This window comes from Callorhinus ursinus, unplaced genomic scaffold, assembly GCF_003265705.2.
Source record: "Callorhinus ursinus isolate GAN/ISIS: 27379988/994484 unplaced genomic scaffold, GSC_fseal_2.0 scaffold11, whole genome shotgun sequence".
NCBI lineage: Eukaryota > Metazoa > Chordata > Mammalia > Carnivora > Otariidae > Callorhinus > Callorhinus ursinus.
In genome coordinates, this window is record NW_027397073.1 from 3,722,900 (window position 1) to 3,750,417 (window position 27,518).

A 27,518-nucleotide genomic window follows, 5' to 3' on the forward strand; every position below is an offset into this window, starting at 1 on the left:
TGGGTAGAGAACATGGTGTGGGGTGGGCTCTTTAGATGGGGAAATCCTGGAAGGGCTCTGAGAGGCCAACTTGAGTATGAATGAAGGGTAGATGGAATCACATAAAGGTTGGGAGAGGAGCATTCCAAGCAGAGGCAGATGGGAGGGATCTGACATAGAGAACAAGTTTGGCAGGACTGAGGACCTGCCCCAAGACTGGCTAGAACTGAGCAAGGGAGGTTTCACTCTGCCCTCCTATAAAGCTGGAAAGACTTTGGCTATTTGCAGGTGTGGGCAGAATCTGTGGGCATGTCTGTTTTCCTTTTCTACTTCCCTTTTACTTCTCCTCAAGTCCACTATGACCAACCACCCTGGACTAGGCTAGCATTAGCCCTTCCCTAGATTGCCTTAATCATCATCTTAAAGTCCTCATAGTGTGATGATGTGAGGGAGCTAACTGTACAGGGGCAAGAGGAAGCAGACCGGTTAGGAGACCATTGTGGTCGTTTATGTGTGGTGTTGGTAGCTTGGTCTAGGGTGGCTGTGTTGAAAGTGGGGAGAGGTGGTTGGATCCTGAGTATGTTTTGAAGGTAGCCACCTGGATTTGCTGGTGGGTTAGAGTCAGAGGACAGAGGAATAAAGTTTGACTTCTGGTTTTGGACCATAGCAACTGGGTACATGGTGGCACTGTTTCCTGAGAATGGAAATTTCAGAAAGCAGTGCATTTTTTTTTTTTTAAGATTTATTTCCTTATTTTAGAGAAAGAGCATGAGCAGGAGGGGCAGAGGGAGAGGAGAGAGAACGTCAAGCATACTCCTCGCCGAGCACGGAGCCCAACATGGGGCTGGATCTCAGGACCCTGAGATCCTGACCTGAGCTGAAATCAAGAGTCAGACGCTCAACTGACTACGCCACCCAGGCACCCTTGGAAAGCAGTGCATTTTGAGGGAAAGTAAAACATTTGGTTTTGGTTATGTTGTGTTTGGAACACGGAATAGATGTTGAGTAAACACGGGAGGTAGGCTACTGCGGGTGGGAGGACTCGAGCTCAGGGGAAGCCAGGTATTACCCCGCTGCACTCACTAGGGAACAGTGATTTTCTGGGTCGGAGACCAGGTAAAATCACTGGGAGAGTTAGTGTAGGTAGAGGATGGGAGAATGCCAGGGACCGAGCCCTGGGGTGCTCCCGGGTTGAGACTTGGAGATGAACAGATTAGAAAGTAGTGGCCAGTGAGGTTGAAGGGAAACCAGGAGGGTCTGCTGTCCCAGCAGCCATGAGAAGCCAGCATTTTAAGAAGAGATCCACTGTGGGCGCCAGGGTGGCTCAGTTGGTTAAGCAACTGCCTTCGGCTCAGGTCATGATCCTGGAGTCTCAGGATCGAGTCCCGCATCGGGCTCCCTGCTCGGCAGGGAGTCTGCTTCTCCCTCTGACCCTCTTCCCTCTCGTGCTCTCTCTCATTCTCTCCCTCTCAAATAAATAAATAAAATCTTAAAAAAAAAATTAAAAAAAAAGATTAGGTTTTAAAAAAAAGATCCACTGTGCCAAGGTTGCTGAGAGCTTTTATGCTGCGATAAGTAGAAAGTCAGATGTAATTTCAGGCCCTGGTAGCCAGCGTTACTGTTGATACCACAGAAATCCACCATGTCTCCCTGAAAGTGTCCTTAGGAGTAGAGTGGGGCTGTGGCAGTTAATGTCTTCTGAATTATGGACTATGCTAATCTTTTATCTTTTCAAATATATTTTCCTGTAGATGACCCTTAACTATGGATGTCAAGAGTAAAAGCTATTGCCATTTTATTGGTATCCCCTGGTTTGTACCTGGAGGTTCTCATACGGTGTCAGAGCAAGGTGTGTTTGGGTAACTTGTGGAATGGAGATATTGCAGAGGCAGACAGATGGAATTATTGGATCACCAGGTATGTGGACACAGTGAGTGTGGGGAGGCCCAGCTGGAACCAGTCTACCCGCCGAACTTGGTCAGCTTCCAGGATTCCCATTCCCAGCAGTTGGCACCATCATCCATTCGGTCGGGCAAGCCCCAAACCTGCGTCCTCGTGTTACTTCTTGTCTCTCATCCACCCTCTTCGGCCTGTCAAGAAGTCCTTCCTCTCTTGCCTTTTGTCCTTCCCTGCCTCATTATCTCCATGGCTGCTACCAGCCTGCCTGAGGCTCTCTCTTGCCTAGATTATCGTAATGGCCTTAGCGAATTGTCTTCCTGGATCCTTTCCTGCCTTTATCTGTTGTTCACTCTGAAGTCCAGGTTATGTTTTTAAAACTAAATCTGCTTTTGTTACCTTCCCTTCTTAGATCTCTCAATGACTTCTCATCGCTTGCTGGAGAAAGATCAGAATCCCTGAAGGGGCCTAGAGCTCTGTGTGGCCTGCCCTGCCCTCTGAGGCTTGCCCTTTCTCCCTCCCCTGCCCCATGGGACGTTCATCCCTTCTGTCTCTGCCCCTCCTTGACTCTGACTCCTTCCTGCTTAGTATCTCAGCTCAGCGGAGCCACTCCTGAGTCCTTTGTGTTGCAGTCTTCAGGGCACTGTGCTCTTTTGTTTCAGAACATTGGTTTTTATCTGCAGTTAGTTGTATGGTTACAGATTATTCCGGTGGGATACCTGTTAGTTTGTAAATCCCCCAGGGCAGGAGCTGCTCCGTATGTCTGGCACACCTTGCTGTCTGGCACATGGAGACACTTGGCATGTGTTTGTTGAGTCCATTGACTTTAGGATATAATAACACAAATGGGAAATGAATCTTCCTCTGGAAAAATGGGGGACTTTATGTTAGGACCGCTCTAGTGGAAATGGCTAGTTTTCCCACAACTGCCCCCAGTTCTCTCCTTCCTGGGTCCTCCTTACTGTCACCCGTGATATTCCGTCCCATTTCTTTTTCTTTGGGCTCCACAGCTGCTGACTGCCACCGCATGGTGGGATGAGTGGGGGCCCTCGTGAGTGCTGCTTTCTGAGGACAGAATTCAGGGCTTGACTCAGACTCTTTAAGAGAGTCTCACCTCTTTCGTTACCTCTGGTCTTGCCTGCCAGGCACTTTGGTCTTTTCCTTAAATCTTTCAGAAAATCTCCAGATAATTTCCATCACCTGTTATTCTACTGCTTTCCTCTTTGAATGAAGCCTTGCCTTTTCTTTGAGTCCCTCTCAAATTCTAGAAGCTGCGCAACAGTTAGTAAGTTAATAAGTTTTGTCAGAGCTTCTGGGCATAAACCGTAGACATACACCATCTCTGTGAGTAACCAAGATGGCACCAACACCAGTGTCCCCGTTTCTTAAGAGTGCTGACAGATAAGGAAGAAAGTTTCCTTCAGGCTGATAATGAGATGTGTGCATATTAAGACTACAGCCTGAATCTGCTCTCAAGAGTGGAGAGAGTGACAAGGTGAATCACCAAGTTTCAAACCATCATGATTAGACTTGGTTTACTTCACAAAGTGTGTGTCTCTGTCTCTCCCCACATCATAAATATATTTCAAGGAAAATACCCGATATTACAATAAGCCAGTTCCATATCTTTTGCTGTCTTATGAAGATTTGAGTTATTTTATTCTGGGAAAAAGAAAAAAAACTTTGTTCTTTTGGTGTGGTTTGTTTTTTGTTTGTTTTGCTTTTGTTTGTTTTTTTGTTTTTGTTTTTACTGTAAAAAAATCCCTGGCGTGGGGCAAATGTATTTTAGTGTCAGTTTGTTCATTTTTCTTAAATAATAGTCAGTGGAACCAGTGGAACCCAAGATGTCTTTCTTTTTTTCCCCTGAGAAAAACTATCTCACAGAGATGGTTTAGGCAAAGTCTAAATCATAGCTAGATAGACACATATGTACGTGTAGAGACATACTCTTCTATTTTCCTTGCTTGGTCAGAAATTAAGTTGAAAAGTTGCCCTTTTCTTTCAGGTTAAGGCTGTTGTGTTATTCTCTGTGAAGCAGAATGTTTACCTTCTGCATTTTAGCATTTTAAAAATCAAAATTCTCTTTTAAAAACTTAGTTTTATGATGCTCTAGGAAACGCCAATCTGTGTTTTTAACCTTATTTGAAAATTTCCTTTGAAGATAAGTTGTAACTGCAAACTAATGATTTGCTCTGAGAGATTTGTCTATATTCCCATATCCTTAATAGGAACCAAAAGTTAAGGAACTCATGAGTTCAGCCACCCACATGGAAGGAAAACAGTCTGTGAACTTACATAATTGGTGGGTGCTGAGTAAGTTGTCATTTCATATCTCTTGTGTTTTGCTTCTGTACTCAGTCCATGCCCAACAGTAAATAGACTGTTCCAGAATCAACAAATCATGGTTTCCATTGCCACAGCCTTGGAAGTGCATCAGGAAGCTTCAGATTGGCTTTCAGAGTGAGCCATACCCCTGGTGTGGCTTCTCATGTTTGTTTAAAGTGGACTTCTGATATTCTGTGCCCTCAATAGAAGATGTTTAAATAAGTTTGGAAATTCCTGCAGCATGCAGCATTAGGTAGCTGTTTAAAAAGTCATGTTGAGGAAAGATGCTTTATGACATTGGAAAATATTTAATGAAAATGCTAGATAATGTTTATCGGTCATATGTGTCAGACACCTCTATTAACACATTTAATCTTAAAAAATTATATGAGATAAATACCGTTAATTTCCTAAGTTCACATAGAAGTAGTAAGTAACCACTAGGCAATACTGTCTCTGTATCATGTATTATAATCTGCTTTTAATCTAACAAAACCGTATGCATAAGGCAATGATCTCCATTTTCGTTCAAAAATTATTCACACATGTACATGTGTGTATATCCAGCCCTATTGAGATGGCAAGACCATAGCTGATTTTGGTGATTTTTATGTTCTTTGTGTTTTCCAGTTTTACTATAATGTACATGGATAACGTTTACAATAGTAGGGGAAAAAACCAAGTAGATTTCTATAGCAGTAGATATATTTAAACAAAGTAGGAGGAGAAATGGATTTCAAAACAGAGTAATTGTCCACGGTTCTCTGTTATGTACCTCTATATTTTCCATCACTGGGAGAAATTAAGAACAGAGTGCTCTCAGTTGTGCAGAGGAGAGTTGTTTTGTGTAGTTACTGGACACGTGTTTACAGGTGATTTGCTCAAGGGCAGGGTAAATTGGATCTAAGGAAATAGTGAGGCTCAATTTAAGAAGGTTTTTCTCCGCCATAAAAATATTTAGGGTGATATAACCAAGCCCTTACTCTCTTTTTACTTGACTGAGAACTCCTTTCCTTGCCTGAGGATGTCTGGACTTCATCTGTATCTGTGCCTGGGCCCCCTTGTCAGCCCCTCCCTGCATTTTTGACCATCTGTTTTACTAATTGAAGCAGCTAAGAAGCAGCTAAGAGCACTAAAATACTTCCGTTGCCCAAGGCCTTAACCCCAACCCCCAGGGGAGTGGTGCTCTTTCTTCTTTGCCTGCCTTGTCCCCATCAGTACTCTGTCCATACAGCAGCAGCTTGGGCAAGTCACTGCCGCACCTGCTTGCTTTCTTTTTTCTTCCCACTAGAAAGAGAGTTCTGCTACAGGCAGGGGATATGCATGTCTGTCCAACAGGCTGTACACTCCCTGTACTCGGCAGGCAGACAGGGTGCTTTTCAAAGATGAGTTATCACACAATTACCATCTAAGGTGTAGTAGCGAAAGTCCACACCTAGGTCAAAGAAGTCAAAGGTCAGGGTATAGGACTCAAGAAAAAATAGATTGGGTAAAGGTCAAGAAGAACAATTTTGAGAGCTTTATGGAAAAGCAAGAGGACATTCCCAGTGGATTAGAAATATGTGTCTAATGCTTTACAGCCATAAGAATGATCTGGGGAAATGAACATCTTGGCTATTGGAGAAAGATTCTAATGAACTTTCAAGAAGGAAACTAAATACAGAAGAGGATGCTGTTTTCATCCACATATGGATGAGTTGTACTCACTCGTTGTCAGCTACGACTTCTAGAGTAGCCTATTTGGCTAATGAAACTGGCCACTTCCTTTTGACTCATTTACCTGGAAAAAACATATTTGTTTTTTGTGTCTGTCCTTCAAACAGCATCCTGGTGGGGAAGAAGTGTTAAGGGAACAAGCTGGAGGGGATGCTACTGAAAGTTTTGAGGATGTGGGACACTCTACAGATGCTAGAGAATTGTCCACAACGTACATCATTGGGGAACTTCATCCAGTAAGTACCTTACTGGGGGCCTTTACTTCTCTTTAAGGCTGTGGGTTGACCTTGCTCAAAATTGCAGACTTGCATATTATGAAATTGAAGAAGAAGTAAAGCAAAAACAACTCCTCCTGATTATATAACACCATTCTTGTCATAAACAAATGGATCAGAAATTTCTTTGCATTTCCCTGGTTGCAGTTTTCACTGGCACTTAGGGTCAGGACCCTCTAAGCCAAGGCCGGGCTGGGGGACTGTGCCTCTCAGACTGTGAAGTGTCACGGGGCAACATATTTTACAAGGTGGGGGTCATTGACCCAGCATGGTTTCTTTTTTTCTTTTTTCCTTGACTAAAATATTTTAAGAAATATTTCTTAAACTCCCTTCTCCTCTCATGGTTTGAGGATATTTCAATTCTAAAAAAGTCATTAAAAATTTTTAAACGACCTCTGTTAAATGAATAAACTCTGTCTTCTGTAAAACCTACACATTCTCCTCACTCTTCTCACTTGACCCCAGATCTTTGAGAACGTCGCCTTCGATGCCAATCCCTGGACTGACTTTATGCTCCCTGACTTAGCTTTTATATAACCCAGGGCTGTAGTATGAATTTAGGCCCTTCTGTGGCAGTTTTGAATGACTATATGAAGCTTTGCTCATCTGTCAACCAAAGTTATCTGGAATGTAGCTGAACACTTGGGAAGAGGTGGCAGAGTTCCCCCAACAGATAGAGGCTCCTACATCGTCCATTCAGCTGTTCTTACCTCTAGAGAGCACCTGGGCTTCTCAGCTGGGCCACAGGGTCTCCTCTGTTTCCCAGCTCGTGCTGCTTCACCAGGAGCCAGCCGGAGGGGGTGGGGGCACTATTAGAAGCAGGCTAATGTAGGCATGTGGCCTCAGCCCAAGTACACACTCTGAGAAACCACTGAAAAACAAAAACCCATATGAAAAGTTTTATCATTATGATTATAATAAAAATCATATAATTGCCAAATATACTTGCCAATAATTTTAATATTGTCATTTATTATAAAATATTTGGTAAATACAAATCAATAGGTGCATCACATAAAATATTGATCAAATAAGCTCCTGTGTACCAATTACCAAGCTAAGAAATTTAACATTGCCAAAGAAAAAAAAAAGTTTTGTTGATTGATATTTCTTCCAATGACCATGAATGAAGGAAAGCTTAAAGGCTCTTTATGGAAGGCCTAAAAATAGGAAATCTGTTTTAGAGCAATTTCCATTGAATAGGGAGGTGGGTTTTTTTTTTGTTGTTGTTGGTTTATTTGGTGGTAGGAGGGGGTACTCTGAAAGAATGAGCTTCACTTACCTGGAGAGTTTATTCACCCACATATTTTCATCTTCATCTTCATACTTCACCAAAGTGAGGTAGTTTTATGGTAACCAGAGAGGCTTTCCCTTAAAATGTTTGATTCTTTCCTTTCCAAACTTGTAGGGGTAGAAGAGATGGGTTTTCAGACTGTGACTACAGCATTTCTGCCTCATCTGCCTACTGGGATTCCCTGTGGTCACCTTTAGGTAACCCTTAATTTAGACTACCTCAACTGGAGGTTTAAGAAAATTGCAACCCTGCAGTTGGGAGATTGCAGGAATTCACTGAGGATATCACACAAAATTACACACACACACACACACACACACACAGGTATACAAACATACATACTCATTTCACAGGATAGCGGGGGAATAATCTACTTATGTCTCAGCTGCTCCCTGAATTGAGGATTAAAATCCAAGTCTAATAAATATATATGCACGTGAACATATAAATGTGATTATCATGGATGATGTTCTAAACTTTGGAACTCTAGATTGAAAATTAATCATTTAATCAGCTATTAATTTTTGCAGTCAAGTCAGATGTATCAAACTTTGTAATTAACAACCTAGATAGATGAACCTAAAGTGCTAGTTACTGAATAGTAATGTTTTCTAAAAAAATCTCAGTAAAAGTGACTGCTTTAGACATGGTACTTTTGTAAATGTTCTTTCATTCTGTAATGTGCCTTTTTTTTTTGTAATTGCAGGATGATAGAGCAAAGTTGACCAAGCCTTCGGTAAGTGTGTCATCCCCAGTGTCTCAGTGGCCGTGCCTATCTTCAGTGTATTTCATACCGTCAAACTGGGGGACAGAATGAGCTATTTGAATGAGGCCAGGCCAGCATAGGTCTCTCTAGGTTAGATGAATATGTAACCTGTTGGCTCAGCAAAATATGTTGTGTATAGACCAGCCATTGTGTTTCATTAGGACAGCTTGTGCGTTCTCTCTGTAAGACTCTCCATACATCATTTTTTCATCGTAATTATCAGTAGATACCTCTTGAAGAGCTACTTTTATAAGTAGCACTGTGCTTCTGATTTGACACGAGCCTTATGTTCAGAGAACTTAAAATCTGAGCAGAGGTCTTAATACTTGAACCTTGGAGAACACTACCCATGTCTTCTTCCCCTCCATGTCCCTGGGACATAGTAGGTGTTAAATAAGTATTTGTTGGTTGAATTTAATGTTAATCAAATTAAATAATAACTTTTTGATGCATTTTTCCTTAGGAAAGGAAAATATATTCTAGGGGCTATTAATTTTATGCCCTGGTTCACTAGCCCTTCTCTCTGAGCTGGTCTTCTCACTTACATTTGAAGATAAATCCATAGTAAGAATTGATGACAACAGCCAGAGTCCCTGACGAGTACAAGCAGACAGAACAGTTGTTGGCCTGTAATTAAAGGACCATGGAAGAACGTTTTGCTTAAACCACAGAAAGAATAATTTTTCCATTTTGGTTTCTGTTCTTGCTTTTATTAGAGCCCAACAGTGAGACTCCACAGGGCTTGTATGAAAGAACTGGTGAACTCATTTGCTCGCTGCTGTTGACAAGACATTCTCTTTAATCTACAGCAAAATCAAAGCAGTAAATCCAATAGAGCGTAAAGGCCATGTTTACCTTCATACCCCAGATGGTACAATATAAGTCTTGATTAATGCTATTTCTTACAAAGCAATTTCATTTATTGTCTCTCCTTTCCCTATTCAAAAAGTTCAGTGTTGGTGATCTGAGTACTTTGGGAAGACAAAAAATGGACTTCAGAATTTGAATTGCCTGTGTAACAGCTGCTGAGTCCTTGCTGTGGGTCATACGACATTAGCACCTATTTTGAGGCTACTTTTGGGGTAACTGAAATCCCGTGATGCATGTAGTTTTTGCTTTTTCTCCATAGTCAGGTCAGGGAAAAAGTATACACTTTTTTCCTGTTAGGTTTTCACTATGTTAATAATCTTGGTGTAAATCATTCAGCTATAGTAAAACAAGAATTTGATAAGGCTCATTACATTAACTTAGATTTAATGTAGGTCCAGTCATATCTCAAACGACGATGCCTACAAACAGAAACTAGGGCTGAGTTGGTAAGCAGGTCTCCTACCATCCTACTGTATTTCCCAAAGACTCTCTCCTCTTTTAGAACATATATGACTTTGATTAGATGAGCAGAGGTAGGACAAGAACTTGCTGCCTTTCTAGGACATAAGCAAATACAATGAAAAAAAATACACGACTGCTTTTTTGGATTTATCTTTCTTATGCTTCTAGTTTGCCAGAAGAGAGTGTCCTTAGGTATTTCTTTTGGTGTATATGTCTCTGTATAACCATCTGTCTATCTCCAGGCTGATAAATGTAAGCGGTGGTCTGATTTTTTTCAATGTTGCCACTGAAAATATCTAGTTGAATTGTGAAATAAGATGCAACAAAGATTATTAGCTTGACCCTGCCCGGAGGAAAACATGGTGTTTAGTTGCCAAGATAAGGTATTTGTAGACCTAGAAATGATGCGTTTTTAAACAAATTTGTATCTATTAAATTTGCTTACATGGAGGATATCAGTATCAATACCTTTTTTTGGTTGTGGTTTTCAAATCATTGCTGTTTAAGTGACTTTGTTTGGGTCTCATGATATCCCTGTGGGATCCATAGACCTTCCAGGAAGGTAAAAACAGTGAAGCTCAGACCTTGCTGCAAGCTTTGACCTTGTTCAGGGTCACATTGCAGAACCATGGCTAGCACCCATCTCAGGTTTGGCGGGTGCAGTCTCTTAAGCTTCTTCTGTAGGGTCTGTACTCCAAAGGCAAAAATATCAGTGTCCCTGATATTTTTAGGAAAGCATTCCAATTAAGGAATAGGCTGGAGTAGATAAATATATAAATGAGATGATTTTGATTTGCAAAAACTTGATGTACTTTGCATGATTTTTATATAGCTTCTCATGTACTGATGGAATTATTAATCTTTCCTATGTGAAATTGAACCCCTCAGGGTCATGGAGTGAACAGGTGGCAGAGCCTGTAATAAAAACCATAGTCTTTTCTGCCTGTTGGTTGTTGACATATTTGTTAGTTACACACAGAAGCCCAACTTAGGCCCCTCAGACCATTGGACAGGCAGGACAGTTTCAGTTTCCTTTTTCATCAGTGTGGTAAGTGGTTATTCAAACTTGCTTTAACTCTCAGGCATCTCTTGGTTAAAAGCCTAACAGATAATAAACACTCAGAAATGTATATAATCTTTTAAAGTACAGCTCTTTAGAAGATCGTTGTTGTTGCCGGCGGTGAGGTACCCTAACAGTTTTAGCATTAACGCTCAGGGCAGTGATGAACGAGGAGGTAGGCCAGCCTAGTAGCCATAGAGTTGTCAGCATGTTTGGTAAAATGCATGTGCTTGGTATAACAAAATAACAGATCGGTGTCTGAGTTCTGTTTACTCTTCTGGGCTTAACTTTCTATTGTGACAATAATATTTTACTTTCAATGAACTGTTGTGCTCCAGTTTCAGAATTTATTATGTCGTCTAATAGTGTAATAATCCTTTTGCACAGTCCAGTAACTTCTAGTAATCCTTGTTAATTTTATTCATATATGCAAAATTTGAAAAATAATCTTGCAGTAGTTATGAATACTTTCTGTAGTCGCTAAGATTTAACATTGCTTAAAAAGATAATAAGTGTGTGAAGTTTTCTTTTTAAATGACTTATTTTTTTCCCCCCTACTGTGTCAGGAATCTTAAAGGCCATGTTTCCAGGTTTGTGGGTCTCCTAACTGACTTGCTTGCTCTTGCCTAACAGTTTTCTGCCTTCTCCTGGGGTTTCTCTAATGAATGCGCTGCCTTGCTGTGTGCAGCTTTTTGCCTCATTGCGGAGTGTGGATTGTTTTGCTAATGGCTTATCTTGTGCTTTGGGAAAACTGCAGAGATGAACTCTCAGATGAAGCGACCTTACTTATGGCTACCTTCCTTTGAGTCACTAATACTTTCGCTGGTGTGAATTTCTAAAGAATGCTTCTTAGTTTTCAAGCCAGGAAAGTTTATTTTTCCTTAGGCCTTAGTTATTCATCTGTTTGGGGAAGGATGTATTTTTCAAGAGCCAAAATTAGTTCACTTTCATGGTACTGACAGAACTTCTCGTAGAAAGTTCTGGAAGGCAAAATAGGCCAGCTGTGAAAGACCCCAGCACACACACAGGGTGTCCTTATTTGGAGGTTTCTTGGCTGGTGACCCTGTGAGGTCAGTTCCTGAGGCCTCCACTTTTTAGGGCTGTCTTGTCAGAGTTAGAGAAGGCCAGGAGAGGTGGTGGTCCAGAGTGTGATAATTTAAATGACAGTTTTTATTTTTCTCTTTTTGGTTGACATGTCTTTTAATACAATTTGGGTACACTTTTACTTCACATAAAATTTGAATGAAATAACTGATTTTATTGAAGGTTTCATTCATGCTTTTAAAGAATTAAACTTTTCTTCCTAAAGGTAGTGGTGGGGTTATGTGTCTGGGTATATGATAATCAGTTTTCAGTTTCTACATTATTCAGATGTGTACTGTGTAGAGGATATTTTGTGTAGCCTATTTTTACATTTTTTTTCAAATTATCTAGGTTATGTCTGCAAGTAATTTAAATACAGATGATTCTTAAAATTTTTTCTTCTAAACAAATGGTGAAAATACGCATTTTAGTGAAAAGTTTATGATACTCCGTTTCAATGTGTTTTGAAGAATATACTGAAAACTGTGATCTTATTTTAAAAGAAGTTCTTAGTCAATTGAATAAATCTTCAGATGTTCCCTTAAAGTTCACTTTTTCTCTTGTGTTTCAGGAAACTCTCATTACTACTGTTGATTCTAATTCCAGGTACGTGGTAATTTTCTCTTAAGGTAACTGATCAGGCCAGTCAAGTCTGGGTGGGATTAGGGCTCCTCCCCCACCTGAGGGCTCAGGCTCCCACTGTGCCCACGCTCAGTGGACAGCCCAGGATCATCTCCACTTGGTGCCCAGATGACTCAGGACATCCCCTCCTCAATTGTCAGACAGCTCAGACTCTGGACACTCTACCCCAGATCTCTCCCTCCAGCTGCATCTACTCTATAGTATGGACAGAACAAGTTGGGTCTCTTTTTCTCCAGGGTAGTCCTGTGGCCTACACAGTCTTACTGCCAAGGCAAATATCCTTTCTTATTCAATATATGGTCTGTTTCTTACACTGTAGTGATTATATCTCCCCAAGTGTTTGTATCTAAGTGTTTATATCTCCCTAAGCTCAGTGTTCCTCCAAGTGTGGCATGAATCACTTGTTCTAGGGACTGGATTTCTTTGTCACAGTCCAAGATCCTATTAACATTTGTGACAGCTCTACCATATTGACTTGCATAATTGGCATATATATCTCTCTGGTAGAGATATTTGGCCCCAAGCTCAAAACCACACATTTATGCCTATTTTATTTCACCCTGTCAAACGGAACTGCACCAGTCTGTCGGTGTTCTGGTACATTCCCTGCCTTCAGGCAGTAGTCCTTCACTGTACATTTCATTGACAGGTTAAGTTTCCGTCTAAATGAAAACTGAAAACCCCACCAAGATGAAAGTTACGTTTGTAATCTTTTTTGCAGTTTAAATCTTTGTATTGAACACAATCTTTGTATGGGTTGATGTGTGAAGAGTATTAAAAGATAGAAAGTTTATGACAGAAAATATATGTCTTTATAGGAGTTATCTGGCTTAATTCACATTCTACTTTCTAAGAAACTGTAGGTTCATATCTAAATTGAAGATCATTCTAGCTTTGTCCCTGGTTTGATCTGTAATCTGTCATTTTTAGTTGATCAAAAATTCTATGCACCAGGACTGAAACTGTGTGTAAATTAGGGATTTTTCTGAGTTTACACCTATGGACCACAGATTAAGTACCTTGCTGCAAGCTTTGACCTTGCTATTTCTTAACGTGTTAAATCTACTGTGCATGGCTAAAGATTAGATTTTCAAAACAGAATCACAGAACACAGAGCTGTCATGCTCGTAGCAACCTTAATAATCCTATGGCTCAAACTCCTTAACTTCACAGTCCAGGAGATGTGCTTTCCTCATGGGTATAGGGCTTGTGGTTGGGTCTCCCAAAATGAGAACCTTGATTTTCTTGTTCTCAGTTTAGTGCTGTTTTAAATTCTTACTGTGTGTAAGTAGAATAAAGCCTGTAAGGAATATTTGCTTTTGTGAACTTGTGATACGTAACCCAGAGTTGATGTCCTTAGATAAGTCGCTAGTTGTAGGTAGCATCTGTTGGGGGAGTGATTCATAGCTCTTGGTGTAAGTTAAGAGAAATAGATTTAAGTGGAATGGGGATGGAGGTCATTAATTTTCTTACAAAGCTAGAGCACTTGCTGGTGTACTAGGGCATATGTGGTGCTCATGTTGCTTTTAACAACTCAGAGTTGACGTTTCATCCAGGCAAGTTATAGAGATAATAAAAACATGCCACAGTGATTTTCATGGTAAGCAGAAGGAGCAAAGGTTTTGAGTCCTGTGCGCCGAACCTCATGCAAGCATCATTGCTGTTTCTTTCCAGCTGGTGGACCAACTGGGTGATCCCAGCCATCTCAGCAGTGCTGGTGGCTCTGATGTATCACTTCTATACAGCAGAAGATTAAACACATGCTCAGAAGTGGAGGAAAGAAAAGACTGCTTTGGACCAGGGAGAAAGAAGCCAGTGTTAACTGCTTCAACTGACAGATGCCTTCACCTGAGAAATAATTTTAATACACCTGTTTCCCTTTTCTCCTACTTTGAACCAAACCAAAAAGAACTCTTCTGTTCTTTCTACTCCTGAACTCTTTGAATTGTGCCTTTTGTTCATCAACTTTTTTTGATGTTCCATCACTACATAATTTACTTATTGTAGGCATGATCTTTTAAAAAAATATATCTGGCTTTTAAAATATGCCACTACGATTTCCTGTCTATTTGGTGTATAACTGCCTTTAACATTTAGAATCTGATTATTTAGCAGAGTCATGTAATGTGCTAATTATCCAGACTCAAGTAGTCTGTCTGACGTGAGGTGGGCAGTGTCCCCCCATCCCTCCTTGCGCTGCGCTCTCTCCTGAACAACCCAGCACTGCCTGCTCCGGCGTGGTTTCCATTCCCGGGGAATTAAGAAAAGCTCAGAAATGAAAGATTGCTAATTGTTCTACTTGAAATAGATGATAAAAAGAGAAGGTGGCCTATAGGACCTATGAAAAAGACTCTTACCTCTTCCTTGATTAGAAAATGCAGTCAACATAAAAGGAAACCCGTGAACCATGAGAGGACATTTATGTCCCCTCTCACAGACTAAAAATTTACTGAAGAGATTCTGTCATATGGGTTCTAAAGTTTAAAAAAATTCCTCATTCAGAGGCAAAAACTGTTTTATATACTCATTAAGGAAATGTTGATTCTGTACTTCACAAAAACAAAATTTGAAAGAGATTATGGGACAATTGGAGTCTGATTTTTGAAGAAATGTAGCTGGTGGTGATGAGGCCTGAGGAAATCTGTTATGGCTCTGTTCATTTTCTCAGTGGAGTTCCAGTAGACTAATTCTTTCATCTTTATTTTCTGCCCCATGCTTTTTTTCTTAAAGGATGAGTTAGATTCTAAGTACTTTGTAGTTACGTATGACTGTGCAAGTTTCCACTGGCAGGCTAACCAACTGATAAGCAATGGAGTTCTTCAGAAATAACTAAAGCACCTTGGAAAGGAATTTTTTTAATTACAGAGCATTGTTTAAAAAGAGGCAACAGGCCCCAAATTGAGTCACTTGTGCTATACCCATGTCACCACACCAAGACTTGATACCTAAACTGATGGCAATTTCAGCCTCTCCCAGGAGTGGAATCTTAAGCCAGTCAGTCAGGAATTACCTGGTCAGCACTAGCGAGATAATTCCTGGTGGACATCCTCCCTCAGCCGCTGACCCCTCAGAGGAAGATGACTTTGCCTGAAACAGTCAGCTCTGCTCGTCTCTTTCTGCCCATAAACGTCTTCCGTTTGGTACAGCTCTTTGGAGCTTCTTTCTATTTGCCAGACAGGATATTGCCCGATTGATGAATTGTTGAATAAAAATAAGATCTTTACATTTTATTCTGAGGAATTTTGGATTTTAACAGATTGGGTGGCAGTGATGGGATCTGAAGGACACTTCTGATGGCTTCGGGGGCCACGAGAAACACAGGCATGGTACCCACAAACTGCATTCTCTGTGTTTCTCGTTGTTTCCGAGGGCCGTGGGTAAGTTCCTCTCGGTTCTGAGCTCTGCTTTTTTTGTGTCAAGCTTCTGACCTAATTGGCTTTCTAACCTCACATTTGATGACAGTCCCTGATTTCATGTTGAGAACTGCTGGTGGTCCAGTCCGCAGTCCCCATCTGATCAGGATCCTGAGCCCTTGGGTAAGTCTCCGATTCCATGCTGCTGCTGGTTCACTCCACAGCTGGCCCTTTGTTTGGGGTCTGCTGGTTTAGTCCTGTCTTCAGTCCCATGCCAGCTGGGGTCGAACTGGGTATGATGTAAGCTGGCCTGCAGCCAGTGTGTTTTGTGTAGTTAAAGGCAATTGTTAATGGGAATCTTGGAAGCCCAAACCTGCATGATTGGTGGGCATGGGCTGAGCACTTAAAAGCTGTTAGAATGCTTGCCACCTAACTTTATCCGTAAGTTGGTCACAGAACAGGTTAGATTGACACTAGGTCACCTGCCAACCTCAAGAAAGTCTTCATGTGGTGAGGTGCATTGTAGAACACACGGTCCCCAACCCAGCGACACATCCCCTTGGGTATTAGCTTGGCTCCAGAAGACCCAAAGCCTTAGCTCCAGGAATTGAGCACACCACCTTTTTGGCACAACTGCTTATTTGTTGTCTAAGAACTGTGGTCCCAGAAGCTGTGGATATTTACAACAATGACAAAGTTTTACTAAATACAGTCTAGAATTACAATGGCCATTATGAGGAACGTTCCCATTAGACAGCATTTTGAAAGCCAGAGCTCCCAAACCAAACAAACAGAATGGGTTACCCTGGGTTGCAGGAGATCCTCCTCAGATATCTTAAACTTCTTGGTCAAAGACTGAACTAAGGGGCCATAGTCAGAGAATTTCCTGAGACCAGGGAGGATCCCCAAAAGTTTCCTGAAGAATTTAGAGTCATTAGCAGGGCTGGGGACCCCAGGCTTTCCGATTTCTGTGGGCTTATGGGCATACTGGTTGGCCCTGAGGAAGCCCAGAAATGGATGCATGAAGCAGATTGGTGTAAACCTGAAGATATTTAGGATACTCGGTCTTAAACACACTCCCCTCATGGACCAGAAAAAGCTTACAGAATGGTGATTGGCCTTTTAAAAGCCATTGTTGGAAGGAGTTTTCCCTGCCTGCCCCATTTGGTTTATTATTCAAACAAGCAAACAAAAAAGATGAATCTGTGGCAGACTTTGAAGCCTGTGTGGAAGCTCTCTTCCTGTGGCATCCCGGTTGCATACAATAAACAAGGCCACCCAACCTTGGTCTTGCTGCCCTGTTTGTAAATGGACCAGTTCCTGAGGCTAGTAGACTGATTCAGACAAACAAACAAACCAGGATGGAACTGAGCTCCCATCAGTCTGACAGAACTCATGACCGCAGCCGAGAACCTTGAAAGGGACTTAGGAACAGACCATAAACAAAGTTTGCCAAGTTAATGGCCTTATGGATGCCTCCAGCTCTGCTCTCAAAGGAGAGCTCCCACCTGGGCCCCTCCCAGAGTTGACGGGACTCCGGGGGAGTTTTTGGTAAATGGCTGTTATTCCCTTAAACAGCCAAGGGAAACTGAAAATGAACAGAAAACCTTGCCAGGTTCTGGTAGATAAACTGAAGCTACAGTCTCTAAGCCCACTTGGGGCCTGAGGATGAGGTCTTGGGAAAATTGGCAGAGGCTGGTTAAGGGTGAGGGTCCTTACAGAGTCAGCTCTCTTGGGTCTCTGTCTGCAGTGCCCAGTCAAGAAGGGGAAAAATAAAATTTCTTGAGTTGTCTCTTCCTTTCCAAATCCAACCCACTGGTTATCCAGTCTCTCTTTCTCCCCAGGGATAGCTCTTGCCTCCTTGCTTGTCTCGTTTTGTGTCCTAAGAACTTGGCTTGGCTTTCTGCCCGCCTTGGACATGACAGTTGTCACTTCTTCCTTTTGGTTGTCTTTGGGAATGACTGTCTGGATCTTGGGAAGGTAGACATCTTGGCACCCTCTGTGGGGGGACCCCTCTTACTTCCAAGAGGGGATGTTCACTCTTGCCAAAAATATTTATCATTTGTCCTAGCGGGTAACTAACAAAATAGTTAAAAGATTTTTGTAAAGTAGCTCTGTGGTGAAAAGTTGGCCAAACTCGAAGCTGATAATTCAGTGCCTGATCGTACTTTTATTTTAGGCCTTCTCCCCTAAACTAAAAACTATGCATCCAGAAGGAAAGAAAAACCTTCTGAAAGGCTTTGTAAAAAAGGATTTACTTAAAACTTCCCGAACACAAACAGGTCTAAATACAGAACATAGAAATCTTTGATTTTCATCTTAGTTGGAAATCTGATCCCTGATACATAACAAATCAAAAATAAAATGGTTAGATGGACAAATCAACCATTTGGTGTCATTAGGCAGTAATCCAATTCTTTGAGGAATTAAAAACTGTCCTTATCTTACAAATTTTAGTAAAACCAGAAATGCAGCTCTGGGAACAATTCAAGTTTACCTATTGTTACAAATCCTAATTTATTGATCTCAAAAAGCTGGTCAGTATTGTAAAAATTCTGGCCTTAGGAAACAAAGTCCCTTCTGGGAGGAACTTGCTCTTTTCCCCCCTGTGCCTTTGGGATATAAATGCTCTACCTGGTCTCTCCACACTCTTAGCTAGGCCATGTCTTTGAAATACACACTTGAGGTAGGTCATTCTTACCAGAAGAAAAACAAAAGGGGGATAAGGTTCTTTGAAACTGAGGCAAACAAAAAATCTTAAGTGTCTTCTCCACAAATACTAGTAAAAAGCTTTAGTCACCCGAGCAGGTAACCTTTACTCATTTCATCTTCCAGACACACGATTTGGATCCAGCTAGTGAAGTTCTGCATTATCCTACGTGTCTCATGGCTAAAGTTTTAAAAGAAAAGCTATAAGGTCTCTGTTGATTTCTATCTATAGGTATATGTGTTTATACATACGTGTTGTACATGTGGGGTATTTCCCTCTTCTAGATGGCATTGCCAAAATTAATTTGTGAAAGAGCTCTATTCAATTAATTGACTTAAAATTAGGTGCTTATATGAATTAAGTATTGATAAAATTCTCAAAAATAGAATAGAGGCCTAAATACTTTCCGGGTTCATGTGATCTTGGAAAATACCCAGTATTAAAGCTGATTAAAGTTTGTTGGTTTAATTGAAGTAGACATGTCTATAGAATTATCACCATTAAATATAATGCACACACATATCTTTTATCCTACCTGGATTTACTAATCAAATAAGTTCATGTTGTTTCGGTTTATAAAATTGGTCATCAGGAAAAATAACCTGGTATGATGAAATTTTCATAATTAAACGTAATTATTGAGAGAACGAGTAACTAAATAGATATAAGAGGGTCAGAAGTTTTTAGGTGAACTTTTTAAATAGTTTCCCAAATGTTTTGGTAACCTGAAACCTTGAAGTTTTGTTAAGTTAAATTAGTCATTGAATGCCTAGGTCATTTCTAAATAAAATACTGAAACATTGATTACCGAATATGGATAGGTTTATCTACTTTTTGGCTTCTTTTTTACAAAGCAACTAAAGCTATTTGAGTCTAGGAGTAAACATGTTTTGTGCCACGCTGAGAAAACGTGTGTTTCTAGAAAATATAAAATGTGTTTATGGCTTTGTCAGAGAATGCTACAGTAAAAGCTCACAATTGTTAACTTTATTATTTTCCTCAGAAATTAAGGTATTTGAAGCATTAAAAATTGTAAGCTATGTAAGGTACTAGAAATAATAAGGGCAACATTTCTGTATGTAAGGAAAATAAGATGTGTGTTTTTGTTTGGTAAGAGAAGGTGTGAGGAATGAAGATGCACTTTTGTTGAGGGGAAAGAGTGATTTTGCCCTAAGTGAAGCTGGGTATTTCAGAATGGGAAAGAGGAAAAACAGGATAAAATTTGAAGGGGTATTTAAAAAGTTGTAGAAGTTTGTGGAAAAGGAATCCTTGCCAAAGAATTTTATGTGTGGTCAAGCTGGCTTAGATTAGAATTTAAGATTTTTTTCAGTGAATGTATTTAATGTGAAAAGTAAATCTGCAGGGGTACCTGGGTGGCTCAGTCAGTTAAGCCTATGTAAGGCACTAGACTAGACTAGTACCGACTCTTGATTTAGGCTCAGGTCATGATGTCAGGGTTGTGAGATTCAAGCCCCGAGTTGGTCTCCATGCTGGGCTCTGTGCTGGGTGTGGAGTCTGCTTAAGATTCTCTTTCCCTGGGGAGTCTGGGTGGCACAGTCAGTAAGCGTTGGACTCGTGGTTTCGGCTCAGGTCGTGATCTCAGATGACGCCCACATCGGGCTCCGTGCTCAATGCAGAGTCTGCTGAAGATTCTCTCTCCCTCTCTCTCTCTCTGCCCCTCTCCACGCCCCCCAAGAGAAATAGATAAAATCTTTAAAAAATTATTAAAATTATTCTCTCCCTCTGTGTACCACCCCCCTTCATGCATGCATAATCTCTAAAAAAAAAAAAGTAATCTGCAAAATTAGAATTGGGTGTTCTCTCTGTTAAAAGGGCAAAGTGTTCTTGGACTTTTGGTCTGCTTTTGATAAGAGATTGTGAAAGGGTTTTCCTTACCTTTCTAAGTAATCTAGAAAACAAAGATTCTGTGTTTGCCTAGAAAACAAAGGTCATGATCAGGTCATGATATCAGGGTTCTGGGATTGAGCGCCATGTGAGGCTCCCTGCTCAGCAGGGAGTCTGTTTCCCTCCTCCCTCTCACCACCCCCACACCCCCCCGCTCATGCATGTGTTCTCTCTCAAATAAATAAAATCTTAAAAAAATAATTTCCTGTGTTTCATGATGTGTTTATCATGGCTTTGGTTGCTAAAGAAAACTGAGTCTTCTCTGTTGATAGAGCCAAGTTTTTTTACACAACTATTTAACTGTATTTGCCTGAAGTCTTTGTCATTATGATTAAATGGATAACTAAGTATTGTTTCAGAGTGGCCTGTGATCCTATTTGACCAAGTGCTTTAAAACCTTTTGATATTTTTGATAAACTCCCCCCAAACCAAACACTAATTGATGTCTTTTTTGAGCTGGAGATACCTTTATTTTTTTCCAGAGTCCCTACTGCATCTCAGAAGATTTGTTATCTCACCTTATCTTTTTAGAAAGATGTTAAACTAATTAGCCTTATTTGATAGGTTACATGGGACCTATCGTCAAATAAGTCATACTAAGCCGCCTTTGTGTTGTGTAGGTATTTGTTGCAAGTATTCTAGAAATTGTATAAAATTCCTAGAAATCTGATACGTCCTGCTATAATGTCCTTAATCATAATTTCAGTTATTAAAGTGCCGTGTATCACGGAAATAAATACATTTCCTTTTTATTTATTTTATTTTATTTTTTTAGATTTTATTTATTTATTTGACAGAGAGACAGCGAGAGCGGGAACACAAGCAGGGGGAGTGGGAGAGGGAGAGGCAGGCTTCCCGCTGAGCAGGGAGCCCGATGCGGGGCTCGATCTCAGGACCCTGGGATCATGACCTGAGCCGAAGGCAGACGCTTAAGGACTGAGCCACCCAGGCAGCCACTACATTTCCTTTTTAAATGAACTCTCATCACATTAACTGGACATTTTACAATCTTTCGTCACTGACATACAGTTACTGTTTTACTCTGATGCTTTTACAAAAGCAAGACTGATGGGAAGGACCTACTAGGACTTCTTGATCACTGACACCACTGCCAAATGACGAAGTGTCACTACTTGGGCACATGTGTCACAACTGAAGAAGGTGCCACTAGACATCTGGTCCTGTGCTAACACGAGACACCTCAAAATCAAATTAACAACAACAACAAAAATGGTCGACATCAAAGTAGACTGCTGCCACACAAGACGCCAGATCAAGACTTCATACTTTACCTACACATAAGTCCCTCTCCTCTCTCTTCCCTTCACTCCAACATTGTCCTGGAAAGATGACCCCACCGTCTGTATCTCTCAGGCCGTTCCTAAGGTGGGGGTGGAGGAGGTAAACGTTCAGACTGCTAGATTTATTATCAAAAACTGATCTGTCCATGATGCTGGAGACCGCTGGTCTTCCCTGGACCAATTTCTCTTCTGTTCCCAATGCCACCATAAACCACGGTTGGACTCCCCTCAGAAGCCACAGACTCTGACTTCCATGGCCAGAACATCCAGTACCTTGTTTTTGCCTTTCTCCAGTTATAACTGTACTTGCCCAATGAGACACAAATACCTGCACATCCCCATGTTCTTACGATTATCTAAATCTGATTTGCCCCAGTCATGAAAAGATCTCACCAGAATGACTCTTCATTTCAGGCCAGACAGTCCTTGGGAATGGATCCATTAACAGTCCTGCCTTAGTGGGAATGGTTTGTGCCATGGATTTACCTTTGTCTGTGGTGGTTATCGTCATCCTTGGGTCTATGAATGTGGACATGGCTGGCGCATAACCCGGGCTGGGGCTGGTTCTCCTGGTGCTGCCACCTTCTGCCATAGAACTTTGAGGAATCTGAAAATCCTAAATTCAAAGCTAGCCTTTTAGGCCATTAGCAGATGTTAGCATAACTGAAAATACTCAGACATACTATGTGTGTTTCCTCTGTTTGTACTTAGCCCTGCCCCATACGTGTGAGTGGACTCCCGGGTATTGTGAGGATCACAATGGAACACCTGGTGGTTCAGTCAGTTAAGTGCCTGGCTCTTGGTTTCAGCTCAGATCGTGATCCCAGGGTTGTGAGATCGAGCCCTGCATCGGGCTCTGTGCTCAGCATGGAGTTTGCTTGAAATTTTCTCTCCCCCTCCCTGTGCCCTTCCCACTCATGTGCGCGCGCTCGCTCTCTCTCTCTCAAATACAATAAATCTAAAAAAAAAAAAAAAAAAACGAGAAATGACCATCAAGCTTGCACTCCTCTGCCTGGCACACATGTACATTGAATGTCTGCACGTCCCCATCTGGATCACTTTAGAGAAAAGATCACTTTTAGTTAGGATAAGGTATTTGGTATGTGAAATTCGAACAAAACAAATTGTAATTGTGATGCTCACAGCACATGGCCACATCACATCCATATACAGAATCTGTGAGGCTGGGCTGAGATCCAGTGTCTAAACTCTTCTTTCTGCTGCTCTCTGACTACATTTGTGTTCACCTTATCTGGAGGTGCAGTTTGGTTTGGCCCCAGGGTGGGGAACTCTCATACTCAGAATAGTACAGAGTCCCCCTTGAGAGATCAGGGTCCACTCCTGTGCCATCAGCATTTGCAACACAGGCTTGCATGTAAGGTGCTGGGGAATGAGATGGTCTGTGTTCTCGGCGAGCCTTGTGGTCCTGCTGGGAGGGGTGAAGGCGTGATGGCAGGCACAGGGCTAGGCTTACACATCCGCTGTGTTCAGCCACTCAGAAGCGGGGACAGACTGGGGAAGGGGCAACAACAGGGGAGGAAGATGTTTCGTGCAGAAAACCTGGACGTCAGTCTCAGAAACAATAGGAAAGGATCCTAGGTGTTTCCATCATGATGGATGAGGAGGGAAGGGTTCTCTCAGGAGGCTCATCCTGCAGTCAGTCAACAAATGTTTGAGAATTTGAGAGACGAAATCGTTGCATAAATTCTGAAACCTAAATCCACTTGTGTTTTGGTTGTCAAATGTGAAATTTCCTTCGAGAACACAAATCCCAAGTTGTAGGTAGGAACAACGCATTTGTTAGGGAAAATCCTAAAAATGGAGAAAGAGGCAGGGCTTGTTTTTCTCTACTCTTGTCTCAGTCTGGTATCTTCCTGCTCACAGTCTATTTTTTCTACTGAGGCTGGTGATGCAAAGAAGCCAATGAGTCATGAACTTCAGGATGAACCAAAGTCTACATGAGGTTTCAAAGTAGCATTTCCGACACATCAAGGGGAGTTGCTTTAAGGAGGATGAGTGGGCAGCTGGTCTTTCTGATCCCACAGGTGGTCTCTGCATCTGAGGGCATTTGTAGTCTCTCTAGGACCAGGCTGAAGTTTGCTAGAAACACTCCTATATCCTGGTGTGAGGCATGTGGGGCAGTTGTGTAATCCATCATCATCCTCCCTTAAGGAAGCAAGTGAAACAAATTTGCTTGTGTCAACAGCTTAGGTCCCTCAGAAAAACAATGCAAAATATGCAATTGCGAGCATTTCGCCTTCAGTCCACGTAATATAAGGAACCATTAAAATGGTATGTTGTCACTTTTAGATCAGGAAGTTTGATTTATTTTAGTAGTCTTGGAGCCATGGAGAATTCTGGAAGTAACTGAACAACTAGAAGTTCTAGTAGAAAGAATTCAAAATTCTTTAATTTTAAGTGACATGTATCCTGGGGTGAAAACTCAAGTTTGAAAACTCTTGTTTCATTATTCTAATATTTTTCTGAACTGAATTTCAGTTTCATGATTATGCTTTTTTTTTTTTAAGATTTTATTTATTTGACAGAGAGAGACACAGCGAGAGAGGGAACACAAGCTCGGAGAGTGAGAGAGGGAGAAGCAGGCCTCCTGCCGAGCAGGGAGCCCGATATGGGGCTCGAACCCAGGACCCTGGGATCATGACCCGAGCCGAAGGCAGACGCTTAACGACTGAGCCACCCTATGCTTGTTGTGTCAATAGCTCTTTAGGAAGAAATCAGTTGAGAATGGTCAGATGGAAAAAAATATCGTAACGAAGAGGAGTAGCATTACCTTCACATTCATTGCTTAGTTCACCAGTTCAAGAACACAGTAAAAGATCCATAATTATCTTGGAAGAAAACATAGGCCTAAGTCTTTATGATTTTGGATAAAGCAGTGGTTTCTTAGTGATACCAGAAGCCAAAGCTACAAAAGAATAGATAAATTGAACTTTACCAAAATTAACAACTTTTGTACTTAAAAGGGCACAAGTAAGTGAAAAGACAACACACAGAATGGGAGAAAGTATTTGTAAATCATATATTTAATAAGGGACCTATAAAGAACTCTTACAACTCAATAAAACAATTGAAAAATGGGCAAAAGATCTGATTATACACTTCTCCAAAGAAGATATACAAATGGCCAATGAGCACATGAATTGATGTTCAATGATCATTTGTTATTAGGGAAATGCAAATCAAAACCACAAGATACCACTTCACACACACCTAGGAAGGCTATAATCAAAAAGTCAGATGAGGGGCGCCTGGGTGGCTCAGTTGGTTAAGCGACTGCCTTCGGCTCAGGTCATGATCCTGGAGTCCCGGGATCGAGTCCCACATCGGGCTCCCTGCTCGGCGGGGAGTCTGCTTCTCCCTCTGACCCTCTTCCCTCTCATGCTCTCTATCTCTCATTCTCTCTCTCTCTCAAATAAATAAATAAAATCTTTAAAAAAAAAAAAAGTCAGATGATAATTGTTGGCAAAGAGGTGGAGAAATTGGAACCCCTGTGCACTCTTGGTTGGAATATAAAGTGGTGTAGCCACTATGGAAAACAGTATGGCGGATCCTTAAAAAGTTAAACATAGAATTACATAGGACCCAACAATTCCACTGATAGATACATGCTTCAGGAAACTGAAAACAAGTGTTCAAAAACTTGGGCATGAATGTTCATAGGATTTATAATCACCAAAAAGTGGAAACAACCCAAACATCCATCAATAAATGAATGGATTGGATTAACAAGATGTGCTGATGTATTGATTGTTGCATTGGAATATTATTTAACAACAAAAAAGTGCTATATACATTACAACGTGGCTCACCCTTGGATGGTAGGTGAAAGAAGCCAGTCACAAAAGGCCAAATATTGTATGATTTCGTTTGTAGGAAGTGTTCAGAATAGGCAAACCTATACAGATGGAAAGTGGTTGGCTAGCTCTGGGGAAGAGGGTTGAGGGGAAATGGGGAGTCACGGCTAATGTGTGCTGGGTTTCTTTTTGGGGTGATGAAAATGTCCTAAAGTTGCTTGTGGTGACAGTTGCACGTATCTGAATGCCCTAAAAAACCATGGAATTGTGCAGCGTTAAGTGGGTGAGCTGTATAGTATGGGAATTACATCTCAATACGGCTGTTATTTAAGAAATTCAACAAGCTCCAAGTACACTCATCCTCTAAAATAGTTCTCCTCTGGTTTGTTATCTCAGAAGTGTCTGCCCAGGTCACACCAGAAATGGGGGTGACATCCTGCTCCCCCTCAGCATCGCTTCCTAAAATCAGCCACCTGTTAAAAGTGGCCTCCCGTAAGGTATGGGATGTGAGGCTAGAGGAGGGGCTCTTTATATTTTGTCCTGTTCTACAGTTTGAGTGAAAGTGTTAGACTTCTGCAATCGATAGTAAGAAATAGCTGGAATGACTGATCGACTCTAATACCCATCTCCTTTCTCCAGCTCCCATGTCACCACCTTAGTTCACATGTTCAGCTCTTCTCTGAATTGTCGCTGCGTGTGCTCCCTGGCGCCTCCCACCCGGATCTGGCCGTGCCATTATTTTGTTCCATGGTGTGTCCTTAGAGCCTCTTCCAGTTCCTGGAACATGGGAGGTGTTTGTTGACTGAATAAACTAAGAAGTGAAGTCCCTCAGCTGCTCCCCCAGCCCCATCTCGACTTCTAACGTCTAATCCCCATCACCATCAGATGGTTCGTACAAAGACACCACTTTGATATCACTCTTGCCCAAAAGCCCTGGCGATGTCACCAAGTCCGAGGCAGTGCTGGAGGCACTTGGCAAACTTCTCAGCCTTTAAAGATAGTGATTGTTAAGAACTGCAGTCAGAAGCCTGAGTGTTGTGTATTGGAGCATGGGCGCGTTTAGACTCCAGGAGTTTCTCGGCACAGCACGAGGCAGAGAAAGGTGTTAGCTGACAAAGCTCTGATACTCTTAGCTTGCTGGATCCTGTTGGCTGACGAAAGCCTATGAACAGCTCTGTTGGTGCCTGGATCTTGGAGCCTGTCCAAAAAGATGGAGGACAAGGGAGGGTGGAAGGTTATCAGCAGCAAACATGAGGGAGGGCAAGGCGGGCTACGTATCCGAGGGTCAGGGAAGTTCTGTGCTCTTGGACCTGAGTTTGATTAGCTTATGCGAAAGCGCCCTTTATCTCTGCCAAGCTGCAGTTATCTCATGACTTCAGCAAAGCCTGCCCCTGACCTGAGTCTGTGGACTCTTCCAGGCTAGTCAAGTTTACTTGGCAGCAAGCCCAGTCCCTAAAAGCCTTCCTTTTAACTAAAACCTACTGGTTTGGGGGGCCCCAAGTGACGTGCTCCTTCTCAGAAAACTGATCATTTCAGCATTTAAGACGTACTACTGAGGCTTGGCAATAATTGGAGAGAACATTTTTCTCTTTCCTCTTGGTATGAGCTCGGTCACGGATTTACCCCGAGACACTGAATACGATCTAAAGCGCTCCGTGTTTTTGGTTGAAGTTTTCGTATAGCAGAGAAAATCCTTTCAGGGAGATCATGGAGTAGATGTTTGCTCTTGTCTCCAGTGCTCTTCACTATCAGTTATCTTTCAGGATCATCCGTGCTGAGCATTGTGCCCCTTCTTAGCTGGTTCCCTGAGTTTTTCAAGTTCAAACTGGATTCCACAGTCTTTTCATTTCTCCTCAAGCTCTTCTCAACAAGAGCAAAAGCTTAGCATGAGTCTGTCTTCTGTGCCCCTCTTCAGTGCCAGGCTGACTCTCCTCAAAGATTCCAGAAGACCTGTGCTTGGCCAGTTCGCTGAGTCAGGCCAGGAGAAGAACATGCCTTCTCTATAAGAAATTAATTCCAGGGGCGCCTGGGTGGCTCAGTCGTTACGCGTCTGCCTTCGGCTCAGG

At 41.7% G+C, this 27,518-nt stretch overlaps 1 protein-coding gene and 1 long non-coding RNA gene across 15 annotated transcripts in view; one reads left to right on the forward strand and one right to left on the reverse strand.

Moving 5' to 3' along the window:
* The window catches only part of CYB5A (cytochrome b5 type A), a 105,137-nt gene that overhangs the window by 21,990 nt on the left and 55,629 nt on the right, over window positions 1-27,518 (forward strand). For 4 of the 14 annotated variants that reach the window (XR_012379955.1, XR_012379954.1, XR_012379957.1 and 1 more), the window contains exons 2-4: window positions 6,024-6,152; window positions 8,192-8,221; window positions 12,298-12,332. Coding sequence is in view for 8 of the 14 variants with exons in the window: in XM_073898037.1 (XP_073754138.1) it covers window positions 6,024-6,152; window positions 8,192-8,221; window positions 14,043-14,303 (420 nt within the window). In the remaining 6 variants the exon portion in view is untranslated. The other 10 variants (XR_012379959.1, XM_073898040.1, XM_073898043.1 and 7 more) reach the window with 10 other exon arrangements.
* LOC112835175 (uncharacterized) lies at window positions 5,901-22,235 on the reverse strand. The gene is made up of 3 exons (XR_003211133.2): window positions 22,124-22,235; window positions 6,902-7,062; window positions 5,901-5,980 (listed from the first exon to the last, which is right to left on the reverse strand). It is a non-coding gene; the product is annotated as an uncharacterized lncRNA (long non-coding RNA).